At 48.5% G+C, this 20,449-nt stretch overlaps 1 protein-coding gene across 1 annotated transcript in view; it reads right to left on the bottom strand.

The window, feature by feature from the left end:
• SYT17 (synaptotagmin 17) overlaps positions 1–20,449 on the bottom strand; it is a 42,504-nt gene that overhangs the window by 1,769 nt on the left and 20,286 nt on the right. Inside the window, exons 6-7 of the mRNA XM_068908367.1 lie at positions 19,100–19,220; positions 18,115–18,270 (exon numbers count right to left, since the gene is read on the bottom strand). Of these exons, the coding sequence (XP_068764468.1) occupies positions 18,115–18,270; positions 19,100–19,220 (277 nt within the window). The remainder of the gene's footprint in view (positions 1–18,114; positions 18,271–19,099; positions 19,221–20,449) is intronic.

Here is a 20,449-nt window from a genome sequence, read left to right as displayed (position 1 = left end):
TTGTCTAGGCATAATGAAATGATCAAACAAGCAAACCAGCACAGATTTGGGTAAATGAACAAGGAATACTTCACGCTGTTTTCCTCTGAATGCAAACGTTAATGAACCGCTCTAATGGTAACCAGTATCATTCCCAGCTCATAGACAAGAATCACACACGCACCACGCTGTCAGTGGGATGCTCACAAAGAAGCAATTTTCCGTAATTGTCACTACAGCTACTTGTTAAAAGCCCATGAGAGGAAGCAAGGGAGAGACGTAAACTTAACGCCCTGTCCTTTGCATTGGTCTCCTCTCACGGAAAAAAAGATTGCAGACAGCAACGAGCTGTAATTATGGGCCTGATCCTGGAAAATGCTGAGCACTTCCGTTGGGCAGGAGTGAAAGTACTCTGCGTTTTTCAAAATAAAGCCCTGCCTCAGCTCATTAGAAAGTTGAACAAATAGGCTGCGAAAGCTGAAGCCAGGATATCCACAGGCGCTGGCTCAAATACGAAGGATTAAAAAACCTTCTCATAAAAGGGAGGGATTTTTAAGAACAAACGTCCGCAGGGGCTCCAAACCCCCGGAACGACCTGGACTCAGGCGTGCAGAACGAGAGCAGGTTCAGAGGGAAGGCAGCCTGCAGGCAGCTGGACGGCACCGCTGCCAGGGCGGCTCCCTGCCACCGGCGCGGGAACCGGCCCCGGCGGCGCAGGCCAACGCGGGAGCCCGGGCGGCAGCGCGAGCCGATGCAGACTGCACCCGCCCGGGCAGCTCCCTCACCAAGCACTAGGTACTCGACCCCTCTTTTAGCCAAGCGTCTTTTCCAAGGTTACGTATTTGCTATCATAACAATACATCCTGTCATTAATTAGTACTGTTTTAATGTGCTGCTTACGTATATCTGCCATCCCCATGTTTATGCAAAGTCCGATACCTAGCTGCTGTACCGGGAAGAAATGTGTCACGGACAAACTGAAGACTTAAATGACCCAACGGCCTTTAACTTCTGGTCGTAGATGGGATCGTACCCTGGGTGGTCTGGCTGCTGCCTGCTAGCGCAGTCACAAGCTAAAGCCACGCGAGGTTGGACCCGGCTGTACGCCTTCTGCCAGCTCCAATGCACGCAGTTCATGGGCTGACATGCTTGTGGCTCATCACGTTACCTGGGGGTATCTTTGCAAGTCTTGTCCTTTCTCGACCGTCTCAGTAGAGATACCTGAAGCAGAGGACTGCTGCGGGTGCCTTTGCCCAGCAGCCGGCAGAGCTGCAGAGACACCCAGGTGAGCTGCAAACGCGCCTGCTCCAGCCCCAGAGGCCAGCCAGGGTGGCAGGAGCTCGCAGAGAGCTCTGCTGCCGCAGCCACGGCACCTCCTGAGCTGGGGCTATTTATGTATCAGCTCAGCCAGCTCTAACCACCCTGTGATGCTGTTGGCCATGCAGACAAAAACGTCAAAGCGTCTCCATCACTCCCAATCCCAAACCCTTCCCAACCATTTCTCCAAATTAACACACTAAAAAAAATACTACATTAAAACTTGGAGCATGTCAAGTCAATCTTCAAACTAGTTAGAAACAAAGCTGAGGGACACCTCCACGCTAGGGAGCCTGAGTCTGTCCTGATTAACACCATCACTTTTCCAGGGGCAATGCCATTAGCTCTTGCAGACAAATGTCCGAGGAAGCGCCAGTGCAAAGCGGGCAGGTTTGTTTTATTTGGAATGGACGTCTTTTGAGGGTGCAGTGAAGAATTTTAAGCCATCCATCTCTAAATAGTACAAAGCCTGCCAGAGTTATTAACGAGCTCTTCTGCAAGGCAATGGATCACCAATGTAGCTGGCGTGACTGTGCTAAATGCCCTGCTATGATTTATTATCCTAAAGAAAACAAATATTATGATAAAAAACACACAGAAGTACCCCAAACCAAATGCCTCCTTAATTTTTTATATAAGCTTATTTTCTTTCTTCTTTTTTCCCTTCTTTGTTTCAAGAAGGCAAGATGATGATGCCTAATCCTGGGAGACAACACCAAGTAATTCAAGCCATAAAGTTCTAAAGGCCATCAATCAATCACGCTTTAAATTAGCAGCAGCAAGGTATCCCAGGCATGCAAATTCTTCAAAAATAATTCATGTCAGGACTGTAAAATGAGTAGACGTGTTAAATGCTGGCACCAGTTATTATACTGTTGATCCAATTATTTTGGATTCCTATGACTCAAAGTGTCTTGCTTGAAATCTTACCTTTTTCAATATTAAAGCTTTTTTTCATTCTAATGGAACTGTTTGAATTCATAGGACTCATCTCTTCATCCCTGCTGAAGAATGTGAATGCTAAGCTCATCGTGTCAGGTAATTAGCATGTTGATTCCTTTAGGGTATTAATTTGCTAATTACACAAGCATTGCTGCTTCTGTTATTAACTAGTTTAGATTGCACAGATGTAAACTTATTGCTGAAGAACAGGGAAGAGATGTTCTGACGGGGGCTTGAAGGCCACGTGCTTAACCACGACCCGTTTGCAGACTGTAAGAGATGGTGCTATATTCCATTCTGTGCTTACAAACTTGCATCCTCACCACAGCAGCTTCCTCATAAGGTATCTGTGTGTGCCAAAAATCCATATTCACTTAACAAGTCACAGATCTTTAGAATTCCATGACATACCTTTCCCAGAGGATAATTGCTTTCTTCTACTCTTAAAATAGCCAGCATTTGCTGAGCAAATTTGTTGATGGTTCAGGTGCACGGAGCTACTGTACGAACTTTACCCAGAAGAAGGTGCTGAAGTTCCAATTGTGAAAAAAACCTTTTCTCTGATCACATTCGAGAACATTTTTCCCTGTTGCTGTCACTGGTTCTTCCAAGAACAACTTGGGAAGAAAAACTGTAAAGAGTCCATAAACACAAGTGAGAAAAGCTGAAAGTAAAACCTGGGTCTCTGTCAGCGGCACCTTGTGTACAGCAAGCAGGGTCGGTGCTGGGTGTCGGGGGCTCCAGTTCCAGCAGTGCATGAAGGGGCTTCAGCTCTCACTGACTGCAAACTCAACTGTTTTGCTTTACTCTCGCTGCAGCTATTACTTCTTTCCTTGGTCAAAGAGATGAGGAACCTTGAACACCGACTGACATGTGCTAGCCGTTCTCTTTTATCACTCTATTTATACTCCATTCAGTGTCACGTGTGCTGTCTGCTTTGAAGTCCAGCAGAAACTGCTAATGTCTCGTTCCCTTTGCAGGGCCCCCGAAACGCACCATAATGTGCTCACGAGGACTCTTGGGTGTCCAGACAAGATCCACAAATGACAACTTTTCAAGATATAATGAGAGCTGCAAATTATTCTTGGGCCGAACCCTGCTCTGGCTGGAAGGAAATCTGCTCGCTACAGTGAGCATCTGACCAGGGAACACCTGGGGTGAAGAAAACCCTACAGACGTACAGAAAGGCACCCAGCCCTGGGGCTGACGACCCCGTACTGGCAGCAGCCGGGGCAGCTCTGTGCACATGCAGCCTCTGGGGAGGCAAGGAGCGAGTGCGGTGCAGTGCACGCTCTAGCTACAGTCCCAGCTGTAGCAAAGCCAACTCCACATATGCTCATGCCTTCAGCCTTGGGCGGAAAAAAGCTCCAGCTCTTTCTTTTTCGATTTCTACAAAATGTAGACGTACACAATTACTCATCATCAAGATCTGTGCCCGTTGAGAAGGCACCCACAAGCCCAGGCTGGCCTCCCGTCTGCCAGCAACTGGGTGCTATCACCAGGACTGGCTCGGCAGAAAACAGGAGACCACAGCAAGTATTTCTGTTGCACAGTGAAGGCCTCCCAAACCAAAGTCTAGACGGGGCTGGGAGATACGAGCACCATGTCCCACCTCGGCAACGGGGCCCCGCGACCACGCTGGCTCAACACCTCAGCCCCTGGGTGAGCAGCCAGGCGCTGCTCCACGCTCCCTGGCCAGGTTACACTACAAATAGACCAAGCAGTATTACCCGACATCTGAGCATCCCCTCCTCGGGCCTGAAAGGTGTTCAGATGAGGTTTTGGATTAAGTGTGCTCTTAGCCTCAAACCCTTCAAAGTGTGCTCTTAGCGAAACCCTTCAAAAACACAAAATGAGGTAATTACCATTGGGTATCTCAGACCAGCCCAGACTCTGGTTACGGAAAGGTAGGCACTGCTTTCCATTTAAAAAACCTATTTTCCTGGCAGAAACTGCACACCTGATCTCATGAGCTCTTTTTCCACCATCACAGTAATTCACACAATAACAACACCCATTTCCAGGCCAACACAGAGCAAAAAGCAATTACGGAAGCAGAGGTCAAACCAATTCCTTCTGCAGCTGCTCTTTACTGAGCGATGCTTTCGGAAACAGAAAGGCTTCTTCAAAAAAAATCTCTTTATAATGAAAATGCTGAAATAAAAATCAAAATTGGGTTCACTTATGTCTATTAAAGGATTGAATTCTTGAGGACAAGCAACATGACGTAAATAAAATATTTGTACGTTATATATTTATTGATGCGTTCTTCCCAAACGCGCCACTGCTCGAGTGCGCTGAACCCCTCGTTCTCTGCGCTGACTGCGCCTCTGGGCTCCTGCCCGCCGTGGGAGCGATCACAATCTCGCTGCAGGGACCACGACTTCAAAGCAAGCTGCCCTCCGCACACGGGTGTCCTCAGAGCCGATACAGCTCCAGGCTTGAGGGCTCCAGGCAGGCAGCAAAACAAGCGAGTTCTCTGAGCCCGCTGTAAGGCTGGGCCCACCAAGCTCTTCGGCAGACCTGGCACGTGAGACACCACAGGACTTACCGCTCCCTGATCCAACATCCGGCTCTGGGTAGAGCTCCAGCACGAGCTTTCCCTTGCCTCACGCCAACCTGGATCACACACGATTGCTTGTAACCAGGTCAACAGTTTTGCCAGTCACTACGCAATCTGGCACTTGCTTCTGACACCGATCTTCTGCCAAACTGGGCCAGTCCAGGCACCTGACCCAGCCCAGACTCCCTTTACCTTCCACTTTGCCCCTGCACTGAGACTCCCAAATCGAGCACTTCTAAAGGGCATGATTGCAAAGTATTCATGATTTATGACCTATGTGCAATAGTACAGATTAAGCTGGTATTTAATTCATCCTTTGAATGAACATATGAGCAGCCCTGAAACAACCAGGAAGAAGCACCGATTCACAGTTATTTTACTGAGCTAACCACAAGGCTATGAGTAGTACCGCTGATGTGGGCAGGGACAAGCCTGTGCAGAAGCCCCTTGTTTAGCTGGGGCCACAGAGCATCTGCCTCCCCTGAAAAGCCTGCGTCAGACCTGCCCCAGCAGGCGCTCAGCAGTCAGCGCGGCGCTGCAGGAGCTCTGCTGCCGCCTGCCGGCGCTCGGCCCCACGCCCAAAGGACACGGCGGTCACCGCAGCCCCCTCGTGCCCAAGGATCTCGAGATCAGCACAGGCAGACACATCTCCGCTTACAGGAGTGACCGGGAGCTCTGGCACAAATAATTTAACTCTTTTCCAGTCAACTACAGTATGATTTATACTATTTCGCTCCAAGAGAAGAAAGAAATCACAAGCAGGAACCTGTCTCTGTTCTTCATCTGTGCTCTCATTCAGGCTAGCCATCAAGCAGAACATCTTCACCCAGTTTACGCCAATTACCTTACTTACAGTCTATGCCACCCATTCTCTTAACAAATTCCCCCAAAGTTTTGTTTAATGCAATCTTCTTGCATACTGCATATTTTAAAAGGCCTCGAATAACGGAACGCCACCCTGTGCAAATCACACGCATCCAGCTCACACATGGCTTTGCACCACAGCAAACTAACCAGTGCTACTACCCAGTCTGTCCACGGATGCCTGAAGGTATTTCCTGGCAAACTCAAACACAGCCATAGGGATAAACTCCATCAGGGAAGAAACCCACAGAGGGTAAAGACAGCCCGGCCCTACGGAGTCTAAATTCTAAACGGCAAAGCTCCAGCTTAATTTTCATAGCTGATCTAGATGAGAATATTGGCTGCTTCTGCCAATTATCAGGCTTGGAAACGGTTTAAAAAACAAAACAAACAAAAAAACCCGTTTTACCCATTATTTTATTTCTACCATTTCTGTTGCCACAGCCTGCAAAGGTTTCATCTGATATTCTTGACCCACCAGATTAGATCCTGGATAAGTACCTACATAGTACATGTCCTTATCCCAAAAGCTTTACATCAAAAGGCACATGAAACCTTGCAATCGAGAGATGTGCTTGCACCTCATGCAGGTACATTTTCTACTAGTTGATGCTGTGCTACGATTGCAAAGTCTCCAGAAACCTTCAGCTGCCAGAAACCACCTGTGGCCCCACTCCAAGCTGTACCCAGAAGAACCCTGGATTACAGCCAAATCACAGGATGAAGAAAAAATAAGCAAAGACTCGCCCAAGATGAGGGTAATTGAGTACCAGAGTCTCCCTGAGAACACAGGTCTCATGAGACCATTCGACCTCCCTGAAGGGAGCTGCAATCCTGTTAGTATCGATCCATTAATGCTCGTGGGTCTTTTCCACTCCAGACTCAGGGCTGGAGAGGAACTCAAAGGGTACCCTGTTTCACACGGTCTTCTTGCACAGCCCCTCAGCAGAGCACGCAAGTGACATTTCACTCTCCATCCTTCGCCAGCAGAACCCAGGCTCCAGCCTTTGCTGAGCTGGCTGGTGAGCTGTGTCTGTCAGCTGTGGGCCTGGCAGGTTAAACAGGTCTGAAAATCACTCCTGAACTGCTTGACATCAATATTAAAAAGCTATTTAGCACAAAGAGTATGCTATTAGGAACAGCCGACCGAAGGATTAATGATACGTGCTACGAAGGCCACAGGTACAGACTAAACTCTGCCCTTTTCTCCTTCAGTGTGGCCCATAATATTTGGTTAAGAGGAGCAGTGGAGAAGCAGTGGAGAAGATGCAGTGGTTTCACATTTATCAATCTAATCTCCATCAGGCTCTGATTTGCATGTAAAATTCACTTCTCAGAATTCCCTTCATTAAGCTGCTCCCTGCAACATCTGCAAGTGCTGAGCTGCAGATGGAGGTTTAATCGCTGCAGGCGGTGACCAAGTCCATGCTTACACGCCGGGCACGGGGCCCGGCAGGGCAGGGAGCACCCACGCCTCCACCACCCCAGCTGCTGCTTCACATGGGGGAACGCCACCAAGTCAAGGAAACTCTCTTTTTGAAAAACCGTTTCCCCCTCCTTGCCCTCCCGCAAGGGCAGCCAGATGCTTTTGCTTGCATCGCCTAAGGGAGCAGCCACCGCTGCCCCTGCTGGTGGTGGTGCTTCAACAATCTGCCTTTTGCATCCGGCCCCCAATGGATGGAGAAAAGAGCAGAAAGTCCTGAAGGGACCCAGGGAGCAGGGGAAATGCAAATGAACAAACTCCTCTCGTTGGGGTCAGGGATGACATGAAATTATCTCACCGGGATAAACTGGAATAAGGGACTGGATGCATCAGCAGTGCTATTGCGCTGGACAGGAGAATACTCAAGAGGAGTAGGTGCAGGTTGGTTGCTCACCTCCAGACTATTATTATTTTTTTAATCCTACTGAATTCTCTGCACCACAAACTCAGATCCAGCAAAGCATGTGAATGACTTTATGCATATTTTCTATACATCACTGGGACTTCCCACACAGTTGAAGCCATTCACAGGAACAACTGCATTCCCACGACAGGACTGCACCAGACAGCCGTCCCCTCCTCCCAGCTCCATCGCACCCCTTGCCAACTTTCATCCTAAGAGAGCAAGCTAAAACCTCACTCCAAAAACTCCTCTATCGTTGCCAAGCCATGCCAGCACATCGACAGGAGAAGTGTGCGGTCGCCCTCCGCTCCCAGCTGCGGCAGCGTTGTTTGGGCCGGGAGCCAGGGCTCGGTGATGCACATAGGTAAGACCAGAGCCATCCCCTGGCCCAGAGAGGTCAAAAGAACAGAAATGCAGCACGATGCCAACATTCATCACATGGCAAGGATAACGTGCACAGTGGAAGTGGCTTCATATGCCATTGTTCCTCTGTGCATATAAAAAACAAATGAGAATGGGGAAAAGCAACATATAAACTGCTCCTTGACATTCTCCCAGTAAGTGGCACTCCACAGTATTCACAACAGCAAATCAATTACATGAAGGCAATTTTTTTTCACTGTGCCTAATCATTTATTTTCTAATTAAACAGATCTAATCAAACTGGAACCATCACCCAGAGAAGTTAAGATGTGCAGAGAAATTAAAGCAATGACCAGAAAAGTGAGGGGCTCCACGCAACACGCACAGTAAAGCTCCCTGCAGCGGTGGCAAAGTGGCACTGTGTGTGGGACTGGACCGGGTTATCCCCTTGCCGCTTTCCTGGGCACAGCCACCCTGCCCAGCTGAATGGGGCCACGTCAGCGATGACATTTAAACTGACCTCCACAAGGAAAGGGAAGGGAAATACCTAAGCCATCGCAGGCAAAGGAACTGTGTTATCGCTTTCACGTTAGAAGCTTTATTAGGAGCGCTGGAAACAAATAAAAGAGAGAAAAGAATCTGGCAAGATAGGGAAACATAAAAGCCATAGTTACACGTGATGGGCCTTCAACACCATCTAGTTTTCCAAAGCTTTGGAGGCAAAGTGGACAATACAGAGACCATCCAATACGGAAACACTAGTGCCTACCCCAGCATCTAAAAACGAAGTCAGCCACAACTGCGTTGGAGAGGCAGAGTCTGCCGTCACGCTCATATAAACCCTCTGGCACATATGGGACCACGGATAAGCGCTTCATCTCAAGAGACTGCTTTGCCACCTAGCGTGGCTATTGCCACAGGGATTTTTCCTCGTTTGATACCCAGAAAGGTTATGGCCTAGTAAGAAATTGCAACAATTTCTTTCACCGTGGCATGAACAAAGCAAGATAAAACACTGAGGTTGAGGGTACGACACTGTCTAAACAAATGCACTTGGCAAAAATCAGCTAGCACTGGTGATCAGCCTGGAAAGATAAGGTTTTGCTCTTTTTTGTAGTAGAAAAACATTCCAGAAAAATTCCAGGGAGCCTACAGGAAAATCCGTTTCTGTTACGTCTGCAATGATGTACAGACTCTGATGCTGCAGACCTCTTATTAACAAATTCAGTCCAACTGAAGAGTCTAATTTTGCCTTCGAAGTAGGCAACAGATTGGCTCGGAAAGCATAAACATCTTGTTGCTTTCATCAGTATTAATACTCTTTCACTCCTCCTCATTACAGCAGTCAGCCTGATGTGAAAAGCCAGCCTCGTCCCCGGAGCATCTTCCCCAAGTGGCATCACACTGGGGGTGAAGGTCAAGGCTGCAGGATCTCACTCAGCTTCGCTGACCGAACAACGGACCAAACCTTGCTGATGGCCTCACTGTTACCTGCTCAATTTTGAAAAATAGGAGTACTTCTGTTCAATGTGAAGACCAAAAAGCCACAAATGGGGATCTGGAAGACGGACAGCAAGAGAGACCTTCTCCCTCTCATGACAATATCAAAACCTGTGAAACATATCCATTGCAGAGAGACTCTGCTTGCCAGAGCTGTTGGCTTGACACTGTTCACAGCGAAGCCTGAAACGCTCCCAACGTTTTGGGAAGAAAACAATTAATTCAGAGCAACAGATACGCTGTACGCTGGCCAGCACAACACTGGCCCTGTGGGCAAGTACGGCCACATGAGGCTTTGGTCGGTAGGGGGAGGTGGTGAAATCTCGGAGGATTGGAGTTCGGCACCATACTTCACGGACTGACATACCCTAGAAACGTGGCTAGTATAATTTGCAGCCCTACGGAAAGGCGGGGTCACACTTTTGAAGGCACAGAAATGCTGAGTGCTCTGACTTCCCAAACAGCGTTCATTATGCTCAGACTCTCCCATTGTGGTTTCCAGAGAGCCAAGGTGGGATATAGTGTTATTAAAGCCCCTATACAGAGTTCACTAGCATCCTGGTTCATTAGCAGCGTTCCCACTTTTGACCAAGTGCTTCCATGGAAGCATCATCTGCTGGTAAACTATGCAAGTCGCCAAGACTCATTAAACCTTCCCATCCTTATCCGCATTAAACAGGTTCCTGAAAGGGACTTCACAGCTAAGTAGAAGAGGGAGCAAAGGAGAACAGTATCTTTTTACTGCAGCAATTTGCCAAAAGCCTCATGCCAAAAATCAGAAAGTGCTTCACACTGCCAGTACTGCAGGATCTTTTACAGGAGAGGCACTATCTGACTATTTCTGTAGCAAGTCTTAGATTTCTGAATGCTTTTTCCATCTCCTAAATTCAGTTCTGTGCTGGGAAACAGACTCAAGGGGGTGCTGCTCAGCAGGACCTCGCGGCCCAGGGAACTTTACCCTCCCCTGGAAAAAGAAGGGCACTTGGACATTTGCTTGCTACTTGCGTTCATGCACCGTTGTATGGTCTGCAATGAGGTCTGCATCAAAAAAAGGGGGGCCGGCATCAGCTCCCACCATCTGAAACACTAGACCACCCCGATCCAGTGCAGCAAAGACAAAAGCCTCCCTGACAGGGAACTGCTGTTGCCTGCATTGCCTGCAAATCACAGCGTGTGGGATATCTGAATTCACGGAATTGAATTCTGGCCCTGCTCAAGCCACAGCTGCTGGGCGACGCAGGTAGGGTTCACACCTCCCTCTGCCCATCAGATATAGAGGGATTTAGTCCTCCCTCCACACTGGCTTTCCCACAGCCTGATGGGTCTGGACTGGTAAAACCCATCTCATGCCACTAGAGCAACGAAGTTACGCCGCGCAGAGCTACGTGCTGCGCTCGCTCTGTATTCCCGACTGATGCTCTTCACTGCTCACTCAAAGCTACAGCTTCTCTTTCTTTCCATGGCTTGGGATTAGAGGTGAAGATCTTTTGCCACCAGTGTATTTCACCATCCCCTTCTCCCATCGCTCAAGAACAGGCATTGTCCTCAGAGGACCTGCTGAGTCACGTTGCGTGGCCACAGGGCCTGGAGAACAAGCGGCTGGGAATGTGTGAGGTGCCCAGAACAGCCCTTCTTCTCACTAGACCTCAGCAAGGACCATATGGTGTCCAGTGCATAAACACATGAAGTATTTTATAACACCAGACACAAAGGCCAAATTCTCATCTAAATTAAACAGGTATAAATCCTGAGAAAATTCTGGGCTAACATCAATACTTTTTTCCCCCTTTGACTAAGATAGGATTACACAGGCTTAAACACAGACGACATTCCACCTCCGAGCTCCAGAGACGTGGCATATATTGATACCACTAGGCTTCAGAAACACAAGGCTCTCACATACATCAAGGCACAGTTTTCTAGCAGTATCCATTTAAGAGATGCTATGGTGCCCAACATGATAGCATTTCAAAACAGAAACCACTCCTTTTTCCTGGGTTTCAGCATGAAGAGAAATAGCTGCATTTACCTCATACGTTAGAGGAGACACTTGTGCTTTTTTTCTGTGCATGTGAGCAAAAGTCTTAAGTGCCTGAGTATTTCTTTTGAGGGAAACAAAAAGCAACAGGAGGCATGAGATATAAGCATCTGAAACAGCAAGTCAAGATGTGGGTGTATAACAACCCCAAATGCATTGCGTTTTCCGCCCCTGCAAATCAGCTCCTAACGATGGCGGTGACACTGCTGTGCTCAGACATCTGAAGATCCTGCTTTCGCACAGCCCAACAACTTGGAGTTCAGGTGTATTTCTGGAGAAGCCTGAGGCTAAAACCATCATCAACCTTCAACCTGTTCGGCTAACAGAAGCATTTGGAAATCGGCCTGTTAATAACGAGACACTGCTGAAAAGCCTCGACACCTCTGCATCCCATCCACATTATTTATACAAGTCTTGTGCAGCTCAGGCAAACACCAAAAACATCATCCCCTCTCCAACAGCTACTCCATGAGTCTGAAGTAGATGCCACTAGCCTAGAGCCAAAAGACAAAAACAAAGAACGGTTCTGAGGGGATTCTGCCACGTTCTCATCAGCCAGAGCTCAAGCTGTCTGGAGGTCCAACTTCAGGAAGCAAACCCATAGTTAGCTTTTTTTCAAGTCACGATGGGTGAACGTGGGTTTATGACTTGAAGGCTTGTGCCTCTGCCTGGTTTGGGCTCATGTGGAAGGGTGCAAAGTGCAGTCCCAGCAAACACTCCCAGTCTCGGCCCGTCCTTCTTTACTGTCTTTTCTGCCAGGTAAGGGCTGCTCTCCTCCCCTCTCCTTTCACCAACAACAACTTAGCACCAGAAACTTGTCATACGGATCAATACCACCCCAAAACATTTCTATCAAATGTGCAAAAAATGCTCATAAGAGAATGTACAAAAATCAATCTGTACCAGACCACTGCTAACACCCACAACCGTGAAGGGCTACCGTGGGGCAGGGTTGTGCTCGCTAGCGTCTCTTAGTGTTGTGAGTGACTGATTATCCCAGACCCAGATTTGCCTGAAACAAACATCCACCTCTTGACAGCCAGTCAGGATTTCAAGGAAGACCCAGTTCTTCTCCTCTCAGCTCTAATGGCACAAAAGAAATTAACATCCCTAAATAACAGGCAACATTTTTTCAAAACTACAGGCAGCATTTATTTTAGTCAAAGCAAACTGAACTACCCAAAACTGCGGCATTAGCAACAGATACCAACAATAAATTTTTTCTCTGAAAATTCAAACTTCATTAAAGGGTCCTTAAATTTTCTCAAAGGCCAGAGGAAATGGAAAATGAGGTAATACAGAAACAAAAGTATATCACTGTTGACAGCAATTTATTGTAATCAAGTCCTCTCTACTAACTAGAAGTTAATTAGAGCTGTGGGATAAAGCATCAAAGTGATCTAGGAGTCTGAAGACAAGAACCATTACAGCATTTAGGTGCACAGAGACACTTAATGGAATCGTCAAAAATCCTGTGGTATCTAATAGCCTTTGAAACCAAGGGGGTGAAGTGTGCAAAACCTCACTATTCAACAGTGCTTCCTTGGGAACCCCACCACCTTTAGGAACTTGGCCCTAAACCATTATAGAAAACAGAGACATTGTCTCTTTTTACAGAAAGGTGATGAGAATCCATCCTACAGACAGCTTAGAAGAGAGAGGGCCTGTGAGCTGAGTGGGCTTTGGCCAATACTTATTATAAAGATTTCATCAGCTGTCATGCACGCATCGACAAATACAATGCCAGTGTCAGCCCTGTCCACAGAGCAGCAATGAGCAAACACTGCACGAGCCCATTCTCCTTCCCTTTGCAGACTGCCCTCTCCGAGTCAGCCGTCGTGCTTCCCGCCTGAAGAGCGCAGCAAGAGGAACCCCACCGCGGGCCTGCCTTGGACGCGCTCGGCCCCCAGCTCAGGTAGACTCCAAAGCACGTTTCCTCCCTGCATGTGGGCAGCACCCAGAATACCAAAACGATTGTCCCCTCTCCAAGGTCTCTTGCTGGCTTCACAAGCATCAAAGATCTTATTATCTGAACATGCAGAAGAGCTTATTTAGATTGAGAAGGACACACACAGTCACCACAGGACCTCAGGGATAAATATATTACATAACCGTGGGCATTAAAGGTTGTATTTTAATATGGTGAGTGATCAAAAGACGTTAATGAGTTACCAAGATGTGGTTTGCCTTGCAGGGCTAATGTGTTTTATTGGGCCATCTGGGCTTTACTGCAATACAAACAGCATTACTGATTATTAACAACGTTATAATCATTAACAAAATACCACAGTGCTTGGATTTCAGGTGTCATCTCCCTTCCTGTCATATAGCCGAGTCTCTCTGAAGGTTAGCCTCGGACTTAGAAGTCCTGCCTGGCCCACCATCCATCCACTGGGAGACCAAGGCAGCTTTCTGTGCTCAGCATCCAGCCCTCGGCAGTGGCCAGGTCACAGCTGCATCTCAGTCTCAAACACCCTTTTTTTCTGCTCGGAAGCGCTCTCAGGGCACCACCTGAAAACAACAGCTGACAGCCCTGCTGCCGAGGCCAAGCGCCACCTGCCACTGGCCACGGGACAAAGAACAAGCAGCACCTCTGTTCCCAGGCAGACACGGCCACGAGAACATACCGTCCTTCAGAGCCTGCCTCGTTTGCCTGCAAGAGCTAGGTGCATTTAACCAGAGGATGGCAAGTGGGGGGTGTTCATCAAGTCCACAAAAGTGGCAAGTGTAAAAAAAAAAAAAAAAAAAAAAAACCACCCCCCACACAACCCACCACACCCCACACACAAAACCACGCATTTCTACAGTTTCTACAGTTTGTATACAGATGCTCATTAGATAGCATGTTTGATGGTGTACATTAAAATAAAAGTCTTCTGCACTAGCTGCTGCCTCTCTAATTGTCTTTCTTCTGTCAGGGCATTAGACTTCATTATGAATATCAACAGCTTTTCTGTTTGTGGCCTCTTGATTAGGAGCTGTCTTAGGGCGTTCTCCGAACCGTTCTCAACCCCGGATGTCTCCTGCTGGAGCAGCCACCTCCATCCTTGTTCAGCCCACCGCATTTGAGGCATTAAACTGGGTCATCTGAGCTCGGAGCCTGTCTGCCCTAAGCTCCTTTAACGCAGCCAATGCAGACAGATTGGTATCCCCACAGCATGGCCCAGGTTTCAGCTGAATCCCCCTTGGAAGGCACACACACACGTGTGTGCGTGTGCTTGTGTGTGTCTCCTTCTCGCCCCCTGAGACCACCGAGGTGGTTCACAGTGACTAACCTCCTAATTCAGGCACTGCAGGAAAGCGCAGCAGTGCCTACCACCTAAAACTCCCTGTCATCCACCTCCAACACACCAGCAACTTTCCCCTGCCCTCAGAAAAATCAACCACAAGTTAGATGTCGAGGGGGACAACTCCAGCAAGCATCTGAGGTGGGAGCAGAGAAGGCAGCAGACAGACAACTTGTACAAGGTGTTCTGCACAAAGGTGGGAGGAGAAGCCTTTTGGTTTGTACACGCCAATAATCTACAGTGTTGAATCCTAATACGCACAAGGAGGAGGAAAGATCTAAGAACTGGTCCAAAATCCCCCAAATCTCAACTAATGCAGAGTTTATTCTGTGCACATTACTTTGCAAAGATGCTAAGCACACAGTTACAACCAGTAGTTAGACTGGCCGTACTGAGATTGTGCATTCAACCCAAAGCACAGCTCTCCAGAGCATCAGGAGGAAAACAGAGGGAAGAAAAGTGATATATATAAAAAAGGTGTTCACACTCCATGTTTGACGTTCTGCACACGCAGTCTTCTTAAAAGTCTTGGGGAAACTGCATGCAATTCTTACCACAGTACACTGAAAATCAGTTTGATTTGCGATGCACAAGAAAAAACATGGGCGGGGGGGGAAAACTTTGTCTAGCTGGTGCATCACTTTGCAATGTGGTACCAGCTACAGGGAGAGAGCCAGGAGCCTCAGCTGAAAGAGCCTGGCACGGCTCCACGGCTGTCAGCTGAAGCCAAGCCAATGTAAAGACAGCTGCAAACTAGGTCCAAAATATGAAGCCACTTTAAATTATTGAAGGTATGCTTGCTTCTGGCTCCTGTGACTGCTTTTGAGGCTCTCTATCCATTTAAAGCATCACCAGTCTCCCTTCGAACAGGAGTACTTCTCTTTTCCATTGGACTTTGACTCAACACAAATTTAATTAACAGATCTAATGGACTAGACCTGTGGATTTAAGGAGAAGAAAAGAAAAAAAAAGCCTACAAAACAGACAACAAAAAAACCACCACTGCAAAAAAAAAAAAAAAAAAAGGAAGAACTACAGGAAATCCCAACAACATGGCTTAACCTCCTGCCTTCAAGAGATGCAAAATAATAAAAGGTCTGGGCTTGGCTCCTCACATTATGAGGCATAGGTCCTCCACTCTGGCAACTATTCCACTTTATCACCTTTTAGTGGAAGATCCCAAAGCACTTTAAGGGCTTTTAAGCTGTGCAACACCCCACCAAGCCATGAGAAAGCTATGCAGGGAGTACGATCCTCCCTGTCCCAGAGCTTCAGCCAACCTGTCAGCAGGTCTGGCTTGTATTTAGTTTATTTAAAGCACACACATGCGCAGAACACAAAACTGGTGCTACGTTTCATCCCGGGGGTACAACTGCATTAATGGGCAGAGTTTTAACCATTTATGCTAGCACAGAACGTGTCTCAAAATCTTTATCACCATTGAGTCCCCTTATTCCCATGTCACTGCAGATGTCCATGCAGGGCTCCTTGGTCAGCCTCATCCAGACCGAAGGTTGTCTCTGCAGCTCACAGCATCGCTCACCACCTGTCTCAGATACCAGATCCGACCACGGCAAAAGCAGCTCCCCCAGTGGCATCTGCAGCAACGCGGTGCCCGAGCTGCGTTCCACCCTCCAGGCTGAGAGGGAGCGCAAGAGCCTAGCCCCACGCTCCCCCGAACGTACCCACACCAGCACGCGCCGCGGCTGCTGTGGACGTGTTTGGCCTGGGATTATTTACTGCAACTTTCAAAGCAAAAAAACAAATTACTTAAAAAGCGAAGCAACCACTTCCAGGCATGTCACTGAAATCCAACTGCATCACAAATTATTATGAATCAGTTAATTTTCAAGTGACTTCTTTTTAAAAAAAAATCCATTTGCACTAAAAATATCAGACATCCACATATTAATGCCAACTTCATCAGCTGCAGTGAGAAGCAGCATATTCCACGCATCCTTCCCGAGCCCCCAGACCTGATGTTTTATATTTGCCTTTTGTTCTTCCATGAGAAAAAGGGGAAAACAAAAGAGTATTTCACTTCTGTCACAAGATCACCTGACAGAAGATGCTAGGAACAAATTCATCACTGCACAGGGCTGGTACATTCAGGATAACGTGCATGCAAAGCACTGATTAATTATAGACTTTTTGCCGAGGAAATTTCTGGGCATGAAGGGTAAGATTTAAATTGCTGATCAGCATCGCTTTTGCTGTGACATGTTTGGAAACAATCTAGCAGGTTGGAATCAGGCTCCTTGTACAGGCTGCAACATCTGTTTCTCCCATGTAAGAAACAGAATTACTTCAAAATATTTTATTTCAGATGCAGATTCCTTCTCTTTTTAAGACAGTGAGTAACAGGGGTGGGACATCAGGGAGGAGGGGGGGGGAGTTTAGTTTGTGCAGCGCATAAACCCAGAGGGGCAAAGCAGCGCGGGCCCAGGGTAGGCGCGGGACTCGCTGCCGCGGGCCCCCAGCCCCGGGCTCCCTCCGAGGCGCCGAGGGCCGGACTCGCTAACCCTGCTCCGGCCCCTCCGCGCTGCCCGCCTCGCCAGCTGCAGCCCAGCCGTCGCTGCGCTCTGCTAACTCTGCTCCAGCCAAGCAGCTGGCTGAATTGCCAGCTCCTACATTCAGAAATGTTTTCATGCCTAGAGAACAAAAATAACAGATTCAGAAGTTGTTAAAAATAATAATAATTCCTACTCGAGGCCAATTGAGGCCATTCAACAATCTCTTTTCTTCGGGCTGCTCTTTCCCTTTCTTAACGCTGCACAGTACAGACCTGCAACCAAACCACCCCAGCACTGCCCAGGTCCTCGTGCGAGTTTAGCCCCGGGGGTCCCTTCTGGCCACAGCCCAAGGCACGGACTGAGCGGGACACCTCGGCTGTGCTTTCCAGCGCTCAGCACCGAATCCCACCCCCATTCAAATAAAGACGTGAACGCACCAGCTTACGACACAGGGGACGTCAGCAACTGTGCCATCTCAAAGGCAAATTATGCCAGCTCCCAAAAGTCACCTTTCCCAGCATTTGGCTTTTGGGGTCGTTCATTACCTATCTCTCCTTCCTCTGATTTTTGACTCCAGGCCTAAGCCGGCTGCTGCCGAGAAGTCCAGCCGATGCAGCCCTCTCCTCTGCACAAAAGCGTCCCTGCTGGCACCCACCGAGAACAGGCGGACGAGGCGCGACCCCAGCCAGCCCCCGCTGTCAGGCGGCGCCGCTGGGAAAAGCTTTCCAGAGGAAAGAGCACCAGTGAGGCCTCCCTAGGGAAGCCGGGGACAGCTAGCGAGACAGGCGGCGTCCCGCCTGGGCTCCTCTGCGCCCCCACAGCAACCAACACAGCGTCAAGGGCAGAGCAACGACGTATTTACCTGTAAAAACTAAGCTGGCGTTTTCCAGTTCTTCCTGTGGCACCTTGAAGCTGAAGGACTCGTTGTAGAAGGGATCGATGGTCCCCCTCATGCAGGAGGTTTTCTTGGTTTTTGTTAGTTTCAGCCCGTGAACAAGCTGGATTTTCACAAAGGGATCTGCCAAAACCACAAAACAGAGGCTCGGCGTTAGCGGTGTAGCGGGCCGATACCCGTTTCACAAAAGTTCGGCACAGCTGGGGCCACCGGAGTGGGGCGGCATCACGCTGGAAAATGGCATTTGGGAATGATTGGGGCTTTTACCGCAGCGCAGCTCCCAGCGATTTGCAGTGGAGCAAGACCAAAGTCAGGCAGCTGGATTAAAAACGCTCCCTGCCGAAGCCACACACAGCACGATTAATGACAGCCTTGATAGAGGCCAAATACACTGTTCGCTTTGAAAAACGCCACAGACTGGCAGCAGCAGCGGCCAGAGCAAGGCGTGGAGGAAAAATACAGGACAACACTGGCATGGAGTAATTTCCAGGCAGCATGCTCCGAAGCGGTAGGCAGCAACGCATGGACATTGCAACAGTGCAATGCCATCCACAGAGCTGCTAGATACCATAGATGAAAGCACTGCAATATTAACGCTCACGCAGCGCTCGGCACCTGCGAAGCACAGCGCACCCCGAGCCAGGCCGCCTTGGCTACCGAAACGGACGCGGGACCGTTCCGAAGCTCCCAGCCTCGCGCTGGCTCAGCGTTTTTGACCAAGTATGAGGAAGGTATTTACACCCTGCTTTAGCTTAGGGTAGGCATTCTGAATACTTTCTTTATTGTCTGCTACACGTGCAAAACTTCACACATTACAAATATCCCAAAAATCTTGCGTCAACAGCAATTGGGCATCCAAAAGCCTCGGCTCCTCCACAAATTGGAGCCTCGCTGCCGATCAGCTTCAGAAGCACACGTACCTCAGCAACGTGAGAAATACCCTGCCCTTTACCTGAACCTTGGCTCATGTCTGTTTGAAGCAGCTGTTTGGCTCTAATGATGTCTACGTTCAGTCTTCCCGCGCTGGGTAGGTAGTTCAGCGACAACAGCAGCTCTCCCAACTCAACTTCATTCTACAGAGAAAAGGGAAGGCGGAAGCTCAGAACAAAGCCCAGAGGGGAAGGGAAGAGCAGGAAGAGAAAACAAAATAAATCCCATTTGTCTAAGCACCTGAACAACAATTTTTAGTCACACTCTAAGCTGTAACCACGAACCATTTGGTGGTACCTTGTACCGAGGAGACACAAGAAAGAAAACTATCCCTAGATGAAGATCTGTTCTTTTAATCTCTGACTATTCACTAGGTTTTAAACAGCTGTTGCAAACAAGACCTATAAGAAGGAGTGAATACAAGGTCTGCAGTTTCCACGTCCTTTACTTTGAGTGGTTCCAAGTGATTCTAATCTTACCCACCTGACGTCCCCGTGAAGCTACAAAACATGTACCCTATCTGAGGAGGCGTCCTCTTTCCCTCCTCGTGCCCAAGGGCTGCTCCTGGCCACCAGGAAGGCAAGACCTAACACCGTGGGTCACACGAGGGAGTTCAGAGGATGCTTTCCCAGGGGTTGCAGCATGGCGCGCTGCTGTGAGCCAGCCTCATCTGTGCCCTTGCTCTTCAGTGGGCTGTATCAGGGCCATAGCTTCACTTAAATATAGCTGTTCAGCCAGTACTTACTTTCTCCTTTACTTAACGATGCTTAAAACCACTATCTAAAAAAATAAATGGCTGGAGAACTGGCGTCACTACCTGCTCCACAGATGTGACAGCTCAAAATAACCTCTCCCCCTCAGCCTGACCCCGTTCTGCAACGCAATTAGCCGGAGATGCAACGCGTGCGTGGCTCTGTAGATGCAAACGCCCAAGGCCAGCAGTGCTGGGCATCGCCCTGCCTTCCCAGCCCCAACCTGTGGAGGAGTCCAGACCTGGCTCTTCATCCCACCAGGAGGACAGCTCAAAGCCAAGCCTAGGTCTGACCTTTGCAGCCTATTCACAGAAGAAAAAGGAACTGCTGTGGCTTTGCAATCAGAACAGAAGGCTTAAATATCCAAAATATTAGTGACAGAAACTGGATTGGTAACGACTGAGTAGACAACAAAGACAAAAGCTATGAAAAACAGTCCAACCCAAACTGGCTAAAAGAACCAAATAAATCAGCAGAGAGGACAGTATGTGAACTCTCCGTCCCAGGCAAAGCTGGGAACGGCTCTGGGAAAACTGGGGTTCCCGTGAAACCAAACCTGTTTGTAACTATTAACCATGCAAAGAGGGCTTTTTCCACTGAGGTGTGAGCTCACGTGAACT

This window comes from Struthio camelus, chromosome 15, assembly GCF_040807025.1.
Source record: "Struthio camelus isolate bStrCam1 chromosome 15, bStrCam1.hap1, whole genome shotgun sequence".
Taxonomy (NCBI): Eukaryota; Metazoa; Chordata; class Aves; order Struthioniformes; family Struthionidae; genus Struthio; species Struthio camelus.
Note: the sequence above shows the minus strand (reverse complement) of the source record. Positions and strands in the feature narration are given on the sequence as shown.